At 47.3% G+C, this 17,899-nt stretch overlaps 2 protein-coding genes across 5 annotated transcripts in view; both read left to right on the forward strand.

Annotated features, from left to right (window-relative positions):
• The window catches only part of CELA1 (chymotrypsin like elastase 1), a 22,590-nt gene extending 12,833 nt beyond the window's left edge, over positions 1–9,757 (forward strand). The window contains 2 exon segments of the mRNA XM_017861456.1: positions 8,510–8,659; positions 9,740–9,757. Of these exon segments, the coding sequence (XP_017716945.1) occupies positions 8,510–8,659; positions 9,740–9,757 (168 nt within the window).
• A 4,632-nt stretch (positions 9,758–14,389) lies between these two features.
• Positions 14,390–17,899, forward strand: part of BIN2 (bridging integrator 2) — a 42,702-nt gene continuing 39,192 nt past the window's right edge. For 2 of the 4 annotated variants that reach the window (XM_017861551.1, XM_017861553.1), the window contains exon 1: positions 14,393–14,621. In XM_017861551.1, the coding sequence (XP_017717040.1) occupies positions 14,445–14,621 (177 nt within the window). In that variant the 5' untranslated portion in view covers positions 14,393–14,444. Of the gene's footprint in view, positions 14,622–17,899 lie in introns of all 4 variants that reach the window. The other 2 variants (XM_017861554.1, XM_017861552.1) reach the window with 2 other exon arrangements.

The following is a 17,899-nucleotide window of genomic DNA, read 5'->3' on the forward strand; positions in this document are numbered from 1 at the left end:
AAAAAAAAAAAAAAAAAAAAAAAATCAGAATAATAATATGTCATGACACATGAAAAATATATAAAATTTCAGTGCCCATAAATAACATTTCATTGGAACACACAGTTGCTCATTTACAAACTGTTTATGGCTGCTTTTTTTTTGGAAGAGACAAGGTCTTGCTCCATCACTCAGGCTGGAGTGCAGTGGTGCCATCTTGGCTCACTGCAACCTCAACTTCCTGGGCTCAAATGATCCTCCCACCTCAGCCTCCCAAGCAGCTAGGATCACATGCACATGCCATCACACCCAGCTAATTTTGTTTTGTTTTTGGTAGTGACAAGGTCTCACTATGATGCTCAGGCTGGTCTTGAACTCCTGGCCTCAAGCAATCCTCCTGCCTTGGCCTCCTAGAGTACGGGGATTATAGGCGTGAGGCACTATGTCCAGCCTATGGCTGCTTTTGTACTACAACACAAAGTAGTTGCAACCAAGACTGTATGGCCTGCAAAGCCTGAAATACGTACTATTTGGCCCTTAACAGAAGAGGTTTGCCAACCCCTGGGCTAGAATAGAAGCTACCACCATACTAGGAAATGTCAAGAGGCAAGACTAGAGAGGCAAGCAAGAGCCGTACAACTCAGAGCTTCAAATGCCAGGCTTGGGGACATGAACCTTATCTCTTGGGCATTGGGAAGCCATCGAAGACTTCTGAACAGGGGACTAGTACAACCAGATTCACCTTTTAGAAGTGTTCTTTAGGCATGTTTTTGAAGAAGGCAAGAAAGGCAGGGAGCTTGCCTAGAGGGCTATTGCAATGATCTAGGCAAGAAGTTTGAGGGCCTGAATTAAGGCAGTGGTGACAGGAACCGGAGGAGGGAAGGAGTAGGATCTCGAACAACAGTCAAGCATCTGGTTTAAGTGATTTGGGGGAGGGCATTGTTGCCCTGAGACAAGATTTACAGAGTTTGAGAGAGAAGATGATGAGTCTGGTTCCGGACAAGCTTTGTCTGAGATCTATACCTGAGATTCAGGTATAGCAACTGGTAAGAAATTTGTCTTTTGTTTGTTTGTTTGTTTGTTTGTGTTTGAGTCTCCCTCTCTCACCCTCAGGCTGGAGTACAGTAGCGCTATCTCAGCTCATTGCCACCTCTGTCTCATGGGCTCAAGTGAGTCTACTACCTCAGGCTCCTGAGTAGCTGGGATTACAGACATATGCCACCATGCCTGGCTAATTTTTGTATTTTTAGCAGAGATGGGATTTCCCCATGTTGGCCAGGCTAAGTCTTGAACTCCTGACCTCAGCCTCCCAAAGTGCTGGGATTACAGGCATGAGCCACCACGCCTGGCCAAGAAATTAGATAGAAAGAGTGGGACCTCGGGGAAGAGCTGGGCTAAAGATACCCACTGAGAACAAATCAGATCCCATCCCAGGGAAAAACTGTTGAATGAGAAAAGAGCAGTGGGTTGGGAAAGAACTGTCAGAACATAAATACTTGAGTGTTTCAGGGATAGGTGGAGGACAAAGAAACCACTAGGATCTAAGAAAGGAGAAGTAGATGTAACATAAAAATCTGGTAATAAGGGTATTATGAAATCTCAGGAAGTACTTACAGATATCACATAATATACAATTCACCCAGAAGCCACAGTAGATAAGAGCTGAAAGTGGCCACTCTGGCAATTGTAACCTTGGCAAGAGCAGTTTCAGTGGAGTGGTGAGGGCAGAAGCTTGTCTGAAGGGTAAGGAATGAAAGAGGCAATAAGAAATATAACTGGCCGGGTGTAGTGGCTCATGCCTATAATCCCAAGATTTTGGCAGATTGAGGTAGGAGGATCACTTGAGCCCAGGAGTTAGAGACCACCCTGGGAAACATAGGGAGACTTCATCTCTACAAAATTTTAAAAATTAGGCGAGGTGCAGTGGCTCATGCCTGTAATCCCAGCACTTTGAGAGGCTGAGATGGGCGGATCATGAAATCAGGAGATCGAGACCATCCTGGCTAACACGGTGAAACCCCGTCTCTACTGAAAATACAAAAAATTAGCCGGGCGAGGTGGCGGGCGCCTGTAGTCCCAGCTGCTGGGGAGGCTGAGGCAGGAGAATGTCATGAACCCTGGAGGTGGAGCTTGCAGTGAGCAGAGATTGTGCCACTGCACTCCAGCCTGGGCAACAGAGCAAGACTCTGTCTCAAAAAAAAATTAGCTGGATGTGGTGGAGTGCACCTGTAGCCCCAGCTACTTGGAAGGCTGAGGTGGAAAGATCACTTGAGCCGGGGAGTTCGAGGCTGCAGTGAGCTATGATCGCACCACTGCACTCCAGCCTGGGAACAGAGTGAGACCCTGTCTCAAAAGAGGACAAAAAAAAGGAAGAACAAAAATGTCTGGTAGCTTTAAGGACAGCAAGTCAAGGAGGGAATGGATCTTCTAAGAGAAAAAAATTGGCCGGGCGCAGTGGCTCACACCTGTAATCCCAGTGCTTTGGGAGGCTGTGGCAGGCGGATCACGAGGTCAGGAGTTCGAGACCAGCCTGGCCAGCATGGTGAAACCCTGTCTCTACTAAAAATACAAAAAATTAGCCAGGCATGGTGGCACATGCCTGTAATCCCAGCTACTCAGGAGGCTGAGGCAGGAGAATTGCTTGAACCTAGGAGGCAGAGCTTGCAGTGAGCCGAGATCGCGCCACTGCACTCCAGCCTGGGCGACAGAGTGAGACTCCGTCTCAAAAAAGAAAAGAGAAAAGAAAACTGAGTGCATAAATAGGCAGAAAGGAAAGAATCCTATAGTCAGAGAGAGGTAATAATAATAATGGATGGCACAAGATCCCACAGGAGAAGAAAGATATGGAACTAAGAGCACAGATGGAGCTGGCTCTGAACAGGAAGAGGGATACCAGATGTGCACACAGACATGGAAAAGTTTGCAGGATTTTTGCAGAAAAGGTAGCCGAACATTGGCAGGTGTTCTACATTATTGCTTGTAGTTACTCATGAACTAGGAGGAGTCAATTTGACTGCTGAAAATGAAGGGGACAGGGTTGTATGAGTCTGGAATAGTTAATGTGAATGGGAGGATTGTCGTCCAAGATGTTGCTGATTGGTTGTTCTGAGACCAGACTATGACCACATGGGTATATGATTCACTCTGTTTTACTCAAAGACAATTTCCTGTATGATTGGGGTAAAAGGACAGGATTACGGATCAACTGCAAGGTCCAAACTAGATGGAGGAGAAAGAGAAGCTGGCAGGAGGCTGGCAGGCTGGCTGAAACTATAAAATGAAAGGGTTAGGCCAGGCACCATGGCTGATGCCTATAATCCCAGTGCTTTGGGAGGCCAAGGTGGGTAGATCACAAGGTCGGGAGATCGAGACCATCCTGGCTAACATGGTAAAACCCTGTCTCTACTAAAAATACAAAAAATTAGCCAGGCCTGGTGGCAGGCGCCTGTAGTCCCAGCTACTAGGGAGGCTGAGGAAGGAGAATGGTGTGAACCCGGGAGGTGGAGCTTGCAGTGATCCGAGATCGCGCCACTGCACTCCAACCTGGGCGACAAAGCAAGACTCCGTCTCAAAAAAAAAAAAAGGATTAAAAAGTTTTTTGGGTGTATGAGTGCAAAGAACCATGGAAATAAACTAGCCAATTCATCCTAGTTTGCCCTAGACTTTCCTGGTATTAACATTTAAAAGTTCTGTATCCCAGGGACTCTACCTGGAAATAAGGGGGAAAATAGAGAGACTAAATGCATAATGCAACCTCTTCTAGGCCCTCATCAGCCAGCTTCACCTATAACTTCCTAAGGTTTAACCTTTCTGAGTGAATACACATGGCTGTGCTCTCCCATAAGCCCTGAGCTCTAAAAAACGAGTATTTTTCTTCTGGCTGCCACTCCAAATTGACAATTCTCAGAGGCAATTGTGTCCCCAGGTCCCTCCCCACTGGAGTTTCTCAAATACTGTGTCTTCCGGGCTTTCAGAGTTCTGGGTCTCCAACCCTTCTCCTCAGACTGGATTCACTTAGAATCTCCCATTTCAATCAGCCCATCCCTACTGAGTTCTCTTCCAACTATTCCTTCTGCTCTAAAATCCTCAGCCCCACCCTCCAGCTCTCCAGAGGCTCGGTCTCTTTTCAGGTCAATTAGTACAAGACAATAGTATTATATACAATTCATTTATCTATCATTCCTCTAGCCCCTGAAATACTCTCGAATCCCTAATAGAATTTAGGTGGAAGAGACTGTTTTGTTTTGAGTACAATAATCTAAAGAAAACATCCTTTCCTAAATAGCAGTTAGGGTGGAGTACAGGTAGCTCCACTTTAAAATAATTACCCCTGGCTGGACACGGTGGCTCATGCCTATAATCCCAGCACTTTGGGAGGCTGAGGTGGGAGGATCACTTAAACTCAGTAGTTAGAGATTAGCCTCAGCAACATAGGGAGACCCTGTCTCTGCAAAAATTTAAAAAATTAGCCAGGCAAGGTGGCGTACACTGTGGTCCCAGCTACTTGGGATACTGAAGTGGGAGGATTGCTTGAGCTGAGATTGAGACTGCGGTGAGCTATGATCATACCACTGCTCTCCAGCCTGGGCAGAGGCTCTGTCTTTAAAAAAAAAAAAAAAAAAAAAAAGAGTCGGGCTCAGTGGCTCATGTCTGTAATCCCAGCACTTTAGGAGGCCACAGGGGGTGGATCACCTGAGGTCAGGAGTTCAAGACCAGTCTGACCAACATGGGGAAACCCCGTCTCTACTAAAAATACAAAATTAGCCAGGTGTGGTGGCTTATGCCTGTAATCCCAGCTACTTGGGAGGCTGAGGCAGGAGAATTGCTTGAACCTGGGAGGTGGAGGGTGCAGTGAGCTGAGATTGTGCCATTACACTCCAGCTTGGGCAACAAGAGCGAAACTCCGTCTCAAAAAAAAAAAAAAAAAAATTAACGGGGCATGGGGCCGCACATCTGTAGTCCCAGCTACTCTGGAGGGTGAGGCAGGAGAATCACTTGAACCCGGGAGGTGGTGGTTGCAGTGAGCCGAAATGGCACTACTGCACTCCAGCCTGGGTGACAGAGGGAGACTCCCGTCTCAAAACAAAACAAACACACACACAGAATTATGCCAATTTGAAATTTTGGTCTCTTTCCCTAGTTTTTTTTTTTAAGTTTTACTTTTGTTTGTTTTTGAGACAGAGTCTTGTTCTGTCGCCCAGGCTGGAGTACAGTGGGGTAATCTCAGCTCACTGCAACCTCCTCCTCCTGGGTTCTTGTGCCTCAGCCTCCTCAGTAGCTGGGATGATAGGCATGTGCCACCATACCTGGCTAATTCTTTTTGTATTTTTAGTAGAGTCGGGGTTTCGTTATGTTGGCCAGGCTGGTCTCAAACTCCTGGCCTCACGTGAACCGCCCACCTCGGCCTCCCAAAGTGCTGGGATTACAGGTGTAAGCCACCACACCTGGCCCCAAGTTTTACTTTTTATTGTAGCTTAAGTTGGCAAATAAGATTATGGAGCTCAATAATGGAAAAGAATAGCTACTCTAGTTCTCCCACCCCACGGGAGGCCACTTTCAACTCTTCAGCTGATTCTTTTGGTGTCTACATCTATATCTTTAAAATTACATACTTATACTGCTATTTTTCAGTTCAGATATTATGGCAGATGTGATTCTCTTCATTTTTTATATACATATACCTGCCCTCCAAGCATGACATTTTCTGATCACCACCTCAACCTCTCAAAATATTTTGGTTAGATCAACATTCGGTATTTACTATGATTATACAAAATACTATTTACAACAAAATCATGTAATATATTCTAGGTTTACTTTTCATTTGCTACATAACTTTTTTTTTTTTTTTTTTGAGACAGGATCTTACTCTGTCACCCAGGCTGGAGTGTAGTAGTAGACAATCACAGCTCACTGCATCCTTGAATTTCTGGGCTCAAGAAATCCTCCCACCTCAGTCTGCTGAGTAGCCAGGAAGACAGGCACATGCCACCACACTCAGCTGATTTTAAAAAATTTTTTTATAGAGATGGGGGTCTCACTTTGTAGCCCAGGCTTGTCTCAAACTCCTGGCTTTAGCTTAAGCAGTGCTCCTGCCTCAGTCTCCCAAAGAGCTGGGATTACAGTCCTAAACCACCATGGTCAGCCCTCACTGCACAACTTTTCAATTTTCCCTGTTAATAATTATCTTTTTTATTTGCTTAATATAGTCAATTTTTAATTAATTCAACCCCACACACTCTCCACTAATTTGTTAAGTGACCTGTATCATCTTCTCTTGACCTAGTGGTCTATGTGGATCTATTTGCATTCATTGTGAGGGACACTTAATGGGTGGGTTTTCCTGGAAACTCCAGACCTTTGATCCAGAAAATGTTGTTTATTTGTTGATTTCCTCCCACTCTATTTTCTTTTCTCTTTCTAGAATTTCTGTTATTCACATGTTTACCTCCCAAGCTGGTCCTCTTATTTTCTCTGTATCTTGTTTATTCTACCTTATATTCCAACTCTTCTAGTCTATCATTTCTAAATCTATCAAATTTATAATTTCCAAAGGCTCTTTTTGCTGTCTGAATGTTGTTTAGTAGTATGCCATTCTTGTATCATGGATGCATATTAGTCGTGTTTTTTGTTTTGTTTTTTTTTTTTGAGCTGGAGTCTTGCTCTGTCGCCCAGGCTAGAGTGCAGTGATACAATCTCAGCTCATTGCAATCTCCAGCTCCCGGGTTCAAGCGATTGTCCTGCCTCAGCCTCCTGAGTAGCTGGGATTACAGGCGTGTGCCACCAGGCCCGGCCAATTTTTGTATTTTTAGTAGAGATGGGGTTTCACTATGTTGGCCAGGCTGGTCTTGAACTCCTGACCTCAGGTGATCTGCCTGCCTCAGCCTCCCAAAGTGCTGGGATTACAGGTGTGAGCCACCGTGCCTGGCCTATTAGTCATGGTTTTATTGCTTGTTTTCTTCTCCCTACATAGTCTTGGTTGTCTTCATTTTTTATTTAGCTCCTTGTTTCTTTGTTTCAATCTTTATTTTTATATTAGAGGCATTCTTTAGATGTTCAGTGATCCTTAACCATCTGCTTCTTTCAGAGTGGGGGTGGTATTTTATCCAGAATGAGTGGGCTGATTGGTAGCTCTGAGCCTTAGATGGGGTTCATCAATAGTGGATTCTCTGTCAGACGATCTGGCTAGGCCACTTTAGTGGAGGACCTCCAATGTCAGTATCTTCAAGTCTTTCCTCTTGGGCTGTTCAGTTTTGTTTTGTTTTGTTTTGTTTTGTTTTTTGAGACAAGAGTCTCACTCTGTCGCCCAGCCTAGAGTGCAGTGGCGCAATCTTGGCTCACTACAAGCTCCGCCTCCCAGGTTCATGCCATTCTTCTGTCTCAGCCTCCTGAGTAGCTGGGACTACAGGCGCCCGCCACCACGCCCGGCTAATTTTTTTTATTTTTTATTTTTAGTAGAGACAGGATTTCACCGTGTTATTCAGGATGGTCTCAATCTCCTGACCTTGTGATCCACCTGCCTCAGCCTCCCAAAGTGCTGGGATTACAGGCGTGAACCACCGCGCCCGGCAGGCTGTTCAGTTTTTCCAGAGAAGTATCTTCCTGTTTTATGTGTGGCATTATGGACCTGGCATTCTGGAAGCTGAGTAAGAAGGGAGGCAAGATCATATTCCATAAACCCAGGTTCCCAATTGAGCACGTAACCCAATACATCACTTTCCTCTTCATTCCAGTTTAGTTTAGCATGTGTTGACTACCAAGTCTAAATACTTGATCTGATTACACCCATTGGTGTAAATGCTGGGGATAAAGAAATTATTAGAATGCCCTATTTTTGCCACCTCAAGTTCAATTTAAGCCAATAAAAGCAATTGAACTTCAGATGTTTAAAGTACTACGCTAGCATTGTGGAGAGGAAAGATCTTGGTAAGAGTTTTTGTCTCAGGAAGCTCATAGACATGTGTGGGAGGCAGAAACAAATTATGAAACCAAAATACAAGGCAGAACATGAAAGAAGTGCAGCAAAAGAGAAGAAGTATTGTGGTTGTTTAGAAAGGAAGAAGAGATTCATTTTGATTGTGGGGACATTAAGGAAGTGGAGATTTGCATTGGAGCTTCTTTTTTTTTTTTTTGAGTCGGAGTCTCGCTCCGTCTCCCAGGCTGGAGTGTGGTGGCTGGATCTCAGCTCACTGCAAGCTCCGCCTCCCGGGTTCACGCCATTCTCCTGCCTCAGCCTCCCGAGTGGCTGGGACTACAGGCGCCCGCCACCTTGCCCGGCTAATTTTTTTTTTTTTTTTTATTTTAGTAGGACGGGGTTTCCCCGTGTTAGCCAGGATGGTCTCGATCTCCTGACCTCATGATCCACCCGCCTCGGCCTCCCAAAGTGCTGGGATTACAGGCGTGAGCCACCGCGCCCGGCCTGGAGCTTTAAAACTGTACAGAATTTCATAACCAGAGACACGGGGCAGGGGGACTGCAAGCAAAAGCCCAAAGATCTGGAGTGTCAGGACTCTGTTTCTCCTCCCTGCAGGGTGATTCTGGGGGTCCCCTCCATTGCTTGGTGAATGGCAAGTATTCTGTCCACGGAGTGACCAGCTTTGTGTCCAGTCAGGGTTGTAATGTTTCCAAGAAGCCTACAGTCTTCACCCGGGTCTCTGCTTACATTTCCTGGATAAATAAAGTGAGTCCTCTCAAATGATGGGTTGAAATGGGGTCACCTGGAGACCCACACACTGGCTGGGTTGGGGAACAAAAGTTGGATGGACTGGGCAAGCCGTCATCTTCCTTACTACATTCATGTGTTTACTCCCTTCTCTTCATTCCATAGCATACTTTCCCTCAATAATGCTGCCATCCTGAATTCCCTCCCCTCCACATACGCACAGAGCAGACTTCACTGTATTATTTATTGCTTAGGGTAAGACAGTGGCAACATCAAATCTGAACCAGGCACATATCAGTGCCTTCCTAAGTCGAAGCCCAGGGAAAAACAGGTTCTGAAAGGCCTGCGTACTCCTAGGCAAGGGAAGGAGGCACCGACTTCCTCTCCCACAAGGTCTTTCTAAGGACATTAGGATAATTTGCTCTAACTTTTTTTTTGAGACGGAGTCTCAGTCTGTCCCCAGGCTGGAGTGCAGTGGCTTGATCTTGGCTCACTGCAGCCTCTGCCTTCTGGGTTCAAGTGATTCTCCTGCCTCAGCCTCCCAAAGTAGTTGAGATTATAGGCATGTACCACCACACCCGGCTAAATTTTTTTTGTATTTTTAGTAGAGATCGGGTTTCATCATGTAGGTCAGGCTGGTCTTGAACTCCTGACCTCAGGTGATCCACCTGCCACCCAAAGTGCTGGGATTACAGGCATGAGCCACAGTGCCAAGCCTACTCTAATTTTTGAAAGGTTTTACCGCCTTAAATAATGCTTGAGAGTTAGGTGAGGCTCTGCCTACACTGACCTGGTAGAAAGGCCACACAACACATTTCACTGTGCCCTCCACCCTTCAAACACATTCTGGAGCCTTGTGTATTAATCTTGGCTCACGGCCACTTTAAGGTCTGTCTTTGCCACTGTGTTCTGGGTATGTACCTATAACACTGAGCTGTCCTATCACAGTTGAGGCTGACTTCCTGCTGCCCTGTCCTCCACACCCTGTCAACTTCCCATAAACCCAGTACAAAACCATACTTAACTTGGAGCCCTGAGGAAATAAGAAAGGAGGTAGGCAGGAGTTACTGACTGTGGACATAACTGTCTTTCCTTCAGACCATTGCCTCCAATTGAACATTTTCCTGCGTCCAATGACCTTCCCAAAATGGTTCTTAGATCTGCAACAGGACTTGCGATCATCAAGTAAAAAACATTCTAAAAGACTATTGAGCCATTGATAGAAAAGCAAATAAAACTGGATATACATTATCATACTGTGTCTATTTGTAATTAAGCCCTCCAGAGCAGGGGTCCCTATGCCTGATCATCAGTCACTGTCTCCCATCACCTCCAGACAGGACCGTCTAGCTGCAGGAAAACAAGCTCAGGGCTCCCACTGATTCTACGTTGTAGTGGGTTGTAAATTAGTTCACTATATATTACAATGTACACAATAAATACAATGCCCTTGAATCATCTCGAAACCATCCCCCACTCTGGTTCGTGGAAAATTGTCTTCCATGAAACTGGTCCCTGGTGCCAAAAAAGTTGGGGACCACTGATTTGGAAGAAATGCAGTTATAGGATCCAAGTTGGATTTCACCACATCTGTGTGCAGGGTCTTCCCTTTGCTGCTACCTCTACCAGTCTACAACACAAACCCAGTGGGAGTAGTTTTATGTTATACATTTTGGGTTACTTTAGGATCTACCTGTCCACTAATCTGTCCATCTGCCCTATTCCTGTGGATATTTACTATATTCGAAGGCACAGAGTGCTTTAAAAAGTTCCCAAGTGGGCCGGATGCAGTGGCTCATGCCTGTAATCCCAGCACTTTGGGAGGCTGAGGTGGGTGGATCACCCGAGGTCAGAAGTTCGTGACCAGCCTGGCCAACATAGTGAAACCCCGTCTCTACTAAAAAAAATACAAAAATTAGCTGGGTGTGGTGGTGGGCGCCTATAATTCCAGCTACTCAGGAGACTGAGGCAGGAGAATCGCTTGAACCCGGGAGGTGGAGGTTGCAGTGAGCCAAGATTGCACCATTGCACTCCAGCCTGGGCAACAAGAGTGAAAGACCATCTCAAAAAAAAAAAGTTCCCGAGTAGGCTGGTTGCGGTGGCTCACGCCTGTAATCTCAGCGCTTTGGGAGTCCGAGGTGGGTGGATCACGAGGTCAGGAGTTCGAGACCACCCTGGCCAAGATGGTGAATCCCCGTCTCTACTAAAAATACAAAAATTAGCTGGGCATAGTGGCAGGCACCTATAATCCCAGCTACTCAAGAGGCTGAGGTTGCTGGGCGCGGTGGCTCAAGCCTGTAATCCCAGCACTTTGGGAGGCTGAGGCGGGCGGATCACAAGGTCAGGAGATCGAGACCATCTTGGCTAACATGGTGAAACCCCGTCTCTACTAAAATACAAAAAATTAGCCGGGCGTGGTGGCGGGCGCCTGTAGTCCCAGCTACTCGGAGGCTGAGGCGGGAGAATGGCATGAATCCGGGAGGCGGAGCTGGCAGTGAGCCGAGATCGTGCCACTGCACTCTAGCCTGGGCAACAAAGCAAGACTCTGTCTCAAAACAAACAAATAAAAAAAGTTCCTGAGTGACTGAATGTGCCCTAACATTCCCAGGTAGACCGTGGGTTCATCCTTCTTCTGTTTTCCCCTTTAGTGCCTAAAACGAGTGCCCACTCCAAGTTTCTGGGTGATGGCAACTACTAGGATACACCAGAGATAGAAGTGTAAGATTAGGAGGCAGGGCAGATACCAGCAGACTATGAAAGTGACAAATTAGAAAGGAGACTGGAGAAAATCGCTTGGGCCTGGGAGGTGGAGGCTGCAGTGAGCCAAGATTGCGCCACTGCATTCCAGCCTGGGCAACAGAGTGAGATTCTGTCTCAAAAAAAAAAGGAGACTGGAGAGCTAAGAATAGAAAAAAGGACAGAAGAGAAAATACTAAACAAAGAAAGGAAAGGGTTGAGGGGAAGAGGCAGAACAGAAAGGAAGAGACAACATAGGGCCTGAAGCTAAGTGTGAATCAGCACTTCAAGGCTGGGACTAAAATAGGCAACCGGATCCAGGGTTCTATAAACCACAGAGAACTGGGAAACTGATAATTCTGCTGTATCCTGCAGGGCCAGGGCTCAGTCTGTTAGAGTGGCCTATGAGAAAGCAAAGGGGGAACTGAAAGGGGAAGGCTAAAAAGGATGAGAAGCAGTTTTTCATGTCAATCACTGAAGACCAGACAAAAAGGACTAGGATATTAAACATTACAGAAGGAGAAACTGGCTGAGGCAGACCCTGGAATTGGCAGGCTCAGCAGAGGCCTCTAGAATACTCTGTGTGCTATAAGAGGCTGAGTCTGTTGCCATCACAGTTCCACCACTGAGGAGCTGGGTGACTGTGGGCAAGTCGTCAGCCCTTTCTGTGACTCAATTTCCCTATCTAATTAACTTCTAAAGGTTGTTTCTTCTCTAACACTATATAATTTGGAGACCATCAATTTCAGTTTGCAAGATATTGGCACTAAACAGAATTTCTTAGGAGACAGTGGCCGGGGTGCATTGCTGAGGATGCCATGTAGTCCTGGCAGGGACACAGGTATTGGCCTCCTTCTGCCAGTGACACACCTGTTAGCATTGCCATCTACCCTCAGTGTTCCCGCAGTACTGCTATTCTCCATGCTTCTCCCCACTTCTCCCCATCCAACATCAAGACTTTCCATTTTCGTCACCCTGCCTCTTCCAGGGCATCACCAAAGCTAACATCCAGAATAAACCCTAATCGCCTGGCAGGGCACGGTGGTTCATACCTGTAATCCCAGCACTTTGGGAGGCTGAGGCAGGTGGATTGCTTGAGCTCAAGAGTTCCAGATCAGCCTGGGTAGCCAGGAGTGGTGGCATGCATGCACCTTAGTCCCAGCTACTCTGAAGGCTGAGGTGAGAGGATCACTTGGGCCTGGGAGGTAGAGGCTGCAGTGAGCCCTGATGGCACTGCTGCACTCCAGCCTGGGCAACAAAGCAAGACCCTGTCTCCAAACAAACAAACCCTAATCACCTATTGCCAGAAAATTTTGTATCCATCTCTACAAATGAACATATTACATTATAATCACCTGATTACCTACCTATCTCCACCTCCAGACTTTAAGCATCTTTATTTATATACTTATTTGTATTTATTAATATTTATTTGTGGCACCATCAGGGCTCACTGCAGCAACACCATCAGGGTTCACTGCAGTCTCTACCTCCCTTGGTTCGGGTGATCCTACCACCTCGGCCTCCCTGATAGCTGGGAATACAGGTGTGTGCCACCATGCCCAATTAATTTTTGTATTTTTAGCAGAGACAAGGTCTTGCTGTGTTGCCCAGGCTAGTTTCAAACTCCTGGACTCAAGCAATCTGCCTGCCCTGGCCTCCTAAAGTGTCGGGATTACAGGTGTGAGACATGGTGCCTGGCCAGACTTTATTAAGCATCTTAAGGTCAGGGATTGCATTTTATTCATCCTTGGTTTCAGAACACCCAGCAATGCCTGCTACACAGTTGATCTTGAGTGCAGTAATGACTGTTTTGGAGAAAGAAGAGGAACACAATAGCATACAAGGGCCTCTAATTTTGTGTCAGGCCCCCAGCTTCCCCCTCCACTCTTTAGGAAGTGTTATTTTGACCTTCTTCCCTTCCTTGAGGAAATTTTACCTGCACTGTAAAATCTGAGTATGTGGTTCCTCCACGCCTAGTGTCCTAATCTCCAGCTATCCCCTCAAACAGGTCAGGGAGGAATTTTTTAGAGAACTTCTCCCTAGAGAAACAATAGTTGTCATCTCAATAGCCCCACCCCAATTTGCACAATCTGTCCCTGTTCACATTCTCACATTCTGCATCCATCCAGTACACTGTACTCCAACTAGAAAAACTTGCTCTTCATCCCCGGCACGGGCATCCATACTATCCTCCTCAGCCTTTTTTCAATGCGATCATTCCCTTGCCTAAGAACTAGCCCCCTACCCTGTTTCTATCTCCAGCTTTGTTGGTCCTCCCTTTCTTCTTTTTTTTTTTTTTTTCTTTTTTTTTCACACGGAGTGTCGCTCTGCCGCCCAGGCTGGAGTGCAGTGCCGCGATTTCGGCTCACTGCAACCTCTGCCTCCCGGGTTCAAACAATTCTCTTGTATCAGCCTCTCGAGTAGCTGGGACTACAGGCGTGCGCCACCACGCCCAGTTAATTTTTGTATTTTTCGTAGAGACAGGGTTTCACCGTATTGGTCAGGCTGGTCTCCTGACCTCAGGCGATCCACCCGCCTCGGCCTCCCAAAGTGCTGGGATTACATGCGTGAACCACTGCGTCCGTCCGGCCTGTTTCTTTCAAGGCAGGATCGGGTGTCCTGCCCGCTTTCTGCACTCTATCCCTACCAGTTCCAGGCTTAGCGCCTACACCGCCACCTGGAACAAGAAACGCACTTTACATGGCGGCCTCGCATACATACTCACAAAACCTAAACGTGTTTTCGATAGGGTAGGTCCTCTCGCTGAGTGGAACCCACACCATTTTCTACCCTGCGGTTGCAGTTACTTTCCAGTGCTCAGCGTGATGGGAACTGGCTTTCCAGAGCGAATGAGCCTGGGCCCGCCGCTGAGGATCTGGTTCAGTGAGGCCGAGGCTTTTGGCAGGGGCTGGAGCTCGGAAGCTGGCTTCGAGCGAGTGCTGCCTGAGGGCAGGCCCCGCCCCCGCCCCTGCCCCTCCGAGCCGGCCCACTCCGGCTGACCGTGGTGGGCCGCGGGGCGGGCCTCAGGGCTGGCCAGGGGCGGCCTGAAGTGGCTCAGGGCCGGATGCGAGGCATGCCGGGAGCCCGCACTTCCTCCTTGGGGGCCTCAGAAAACCACAGGGCGCTGGGCCAGGGCGGCGGCCCCCGGGGAGCCGGCACGATGGCAGAGGGCAAGGCGGGCGGCGCGGCCGGCCTCTTCGCCAAGCAGGTGCAGAAGAAGTTCAGCAGGGCCCAGGAGAAGGTAGGTGGCCGGGCCTCGCCGTCTATCTGGCCCATAGGAGCCGAGGCCGAGCCCAGGCGGGCAGGAGGGGTGGGCAGGGCGCTCAGGGGCCCCGAAGGGCCTGGGCTGACGAGAAGGGTCTCCCGCTCTCCCAGGGAAACGGGAGCGAGGAGTGGGCTTCCATGAAAACTGGCAGATGGGAGAGAGGTCGGAGACCGCCACCTGATCTTGGGCAAGGATGAGGGAAGCTGGGGAGACAACAGTCTCTGGCAGAACCTTCGACAACCCTCAGGCTGACCCAGAAAAAAGGTGAAAGAAAGGAAGTGACGGCGGTGAAACTTTGTATCAAGTTTTGTGCTAGCAATCCAAAATTGGTATTTGACAGATGATGAAATTGAAGGGTAATTTTCCTCAGAGGGCAATTTCCCCAAAAACAGTGATGCAGCGGGATGCCAGCGTGCACCCCCCACCGAAGGCTGGAATAATTTTGCATAGTTCTCCCCCTACCTCTCCCTGCCTGGCCTCTGGGTGGTGTTTCGGCTGATGTAAGCAGAAGCCCAAATCTGCTTCTTGTACCCTTCCTTTGGCGTTGGGGAGTACACCTCCCAGGGTGATGAACCACATCTGTGTTCAGAGTGTGTCCTTGGTTAGTGCCAGGTAGCCCTGCCCCAGAACGGGCATTTAGATAGCCCATCTATTACTTGCTTGGCAATCTAGATCATGGGGACATTCTCTACACATTTTGATGGCATTTTTGTTTCTACCTGTCCAGAATATTTTCTTTGCTTCTAACCTGAACCTCTGCTCTCCACCTACCAACCCTCTAGTAGACAAGGCGGTTTGGGAAAACATGTCAGCCAGAAGAAAGAGCGGGGGAAGAGAGACAAGAAGGACCTGAGATAGAGTTTCGGTTTGCCTTTTTTTCTCTCTCTCTTTATTAAGCCTACCCACCTTCTACAACGGAGAAGTTTTGGTTTTCTAAGAGCTGATGGACTTAGAAGCATTTGGATGAACAGCTCTGCTTAACAACTGAAATATCCCTCTTCTAAAGGTGGAGCACTGGTTTGAGCCCTGGGAAGGCTTAAAGGCAACCAGCTCTCCAGAGTTGATTTATCAGCAGAAAACTGATGGAATATAGATGTAGCTCCTGACTTTAAGAGACCACAATGGAAGGGAGGTTTTTTTTCTATCATTTGAGGTCATGTGAAAGAGAGGAAGAAAAGGGAAAGAGTTTGTGTTGCCAGACTTTGTTACTAATCACTTACCCTAACTTCACCTTGATCCTAGTTTCAGCATCTCTGAAGGCTTACAAATTTGGTAGACCTGAGAGCACGGGCTATGGGAAGGTTAGCTAGAAACAGTGTGAGCGAGCAGGAGGTACTGGAGGTAGTGAAGGCCACACTGTGGTTGAAAGAAAAACAAAACAAAAGCCCTAAAAGACAAAACACTCATGAATAATAGTAATTTTAAAAAGACATACCAGCCAGGCACAGTGACTCACTCCTGTAATTCCAGCACTTTGGGAGGCCAAGGTGGGAGGACTGCTTGAGCCTAGGAGATCAAGACTGCAGTCAGCAGTGATGACACCACCACACTCAAGCAGAGGGAGACTCTGTCTCAAAAAATAAAAATAAATAAATAAAAATAAAAGACATACAATTGATTGTATTTCACTCTTGCATCTTCTGTCTTCATCTGGCCTCTTGTCAACACTATGACCTTGCTTTGGGCCTTCACTCCTTTGTAAGCATAGACTCCAAACCTTGGCTAAATAGTGTCCTGCTCTGGGCTTCAGATCTTGCACCTGTAAAATGAGAGGGTGGATGCTCTTGATGAAACTCAATATGGTAAGAACACTAAATTGAAAAGGAGTCACATTTGACTCAGAGTCAAATACTTCCCAAAGAGAGAACCAGCCTCTCAGGTTCTTCTGGCCTGAACCCTGAGGAAGTAGAGAAAGAGGTGCAAACTCATATCTGCCATGGGGAATTCCCAGTTGATGCAGAAAACAAGATATTCTGAATCTAGACCAGACACAAGGGTAGGCAGAGGTTGAACTTGGATAAGGTGGGAATGGCCTGGAATGCCAGAAGGGAGCTCAGCTCAGTCAGCCTGAGGCCAGTCCTTGAGTCTTGGGAAGTTATTGAGAGCAAGATAAAGAGGGAGAAATTTGCACTAAAATGAAAGGATTCCTTTCAACACTTACTGCTTTTTCTGCAAGCAGTTGGATGTAATCTTCTGAGTAATAAGTAATAGCTAATGTGTCAAATAGCAATATGTGTCAAATATCAAGCGCCTATTATGCACCAGAAACAGGGATATAAGAAAGTGATTATTGGCGGGGTGCAGTGGCTGACACCTGTAATCCCAGCACTTTGGGAGGCCCAGGCGGGTGGATCTCCTGAGGTCAGGAGTTCGAGACCAGCCTGACCAACATGGAGAAACTCCGTCTCTCCTAAAAATATAAAATTAGCCAGGCGTGGTGCATGTCTGTAATCCCAGCTACTCAGGAGGCTGAGACAGGAGAATCACTTGAACCCAGGAGGCAGAGGTTGCGGTGAGCTGAGATCGCGCCATTTCACTCCAACTTGGGCAACAAAAGTGAAACTCTGTCTCAAAAAAAAGAAAAAAAGAAAAGAAAGAAAGTGATTATCTCTCCCTTTACAGAGCCAACATTCTACCGATGTCATCTCCCTTCATCTATTCAACCCTTTAAAAGCAGATTACTGGCCGGGCGCGGTGGCTCAAGCCTGTAATCCCAGCACCTTTGGGAGCCGAGACAGGCGGTCATGAGGTTCAGGATATCGAGACCCATCCTGGCTAACACGGTGGAAACCCCATCTCTACTAAAAAATACAAAAAAACTAGCCGCGGCGAGGTGTGGGCCTGTAGGTCCCAGCTACTCGGGAGCTGAGCAGGAGAATGGCAGGAACCCGGGGAGGCGGAGCTTGCAGTGAGCTGAGATCGGCCACTGCACTCAGCCTGGGTGACAGAGCAAAGACTCCGTCTCCCAAAAAAAAAAAAAAAAAAAAAAAGCAGATTACTAACATCTCTGTTTTAGAAATAAGGAAACAAGGCTCAAAAGAGATTGGTAGGTAGCAGAAATATTACTGAAACCCAGGTGTCCTGCCTCTGAATCCTAACCTCACTGAGGCTGCTGCTTTACAACGTTCCTGATAAGCCACTCACATCTGTGCCTCCCCCACTTCCTGATCCTCTCTGAGGAGCAGAGCTCAGGAGTAGAGAAACTTTTTGTTCAGGCATCCTCTGAAAAGCTGGGAGTGGAGGTCTGGTGACCA

This window comes from Rhinopithecus bieti, unplaced genomic scaffold, assembly GCF_001698545.2.
Source record: "Rhinopithecus bieti isolate Rb0 unplaced genomic scaffold, ASM169854v2 scaffold_56806, whole genome shotgun sequence".
Taxonomy (NCBI): domain Eukaryota; kingdom Metazoa; phylum Chordata; class Mammalia; order Primates; family Cercopithecidae; genus Rhinopithecus; species Rhinopithecus bieti.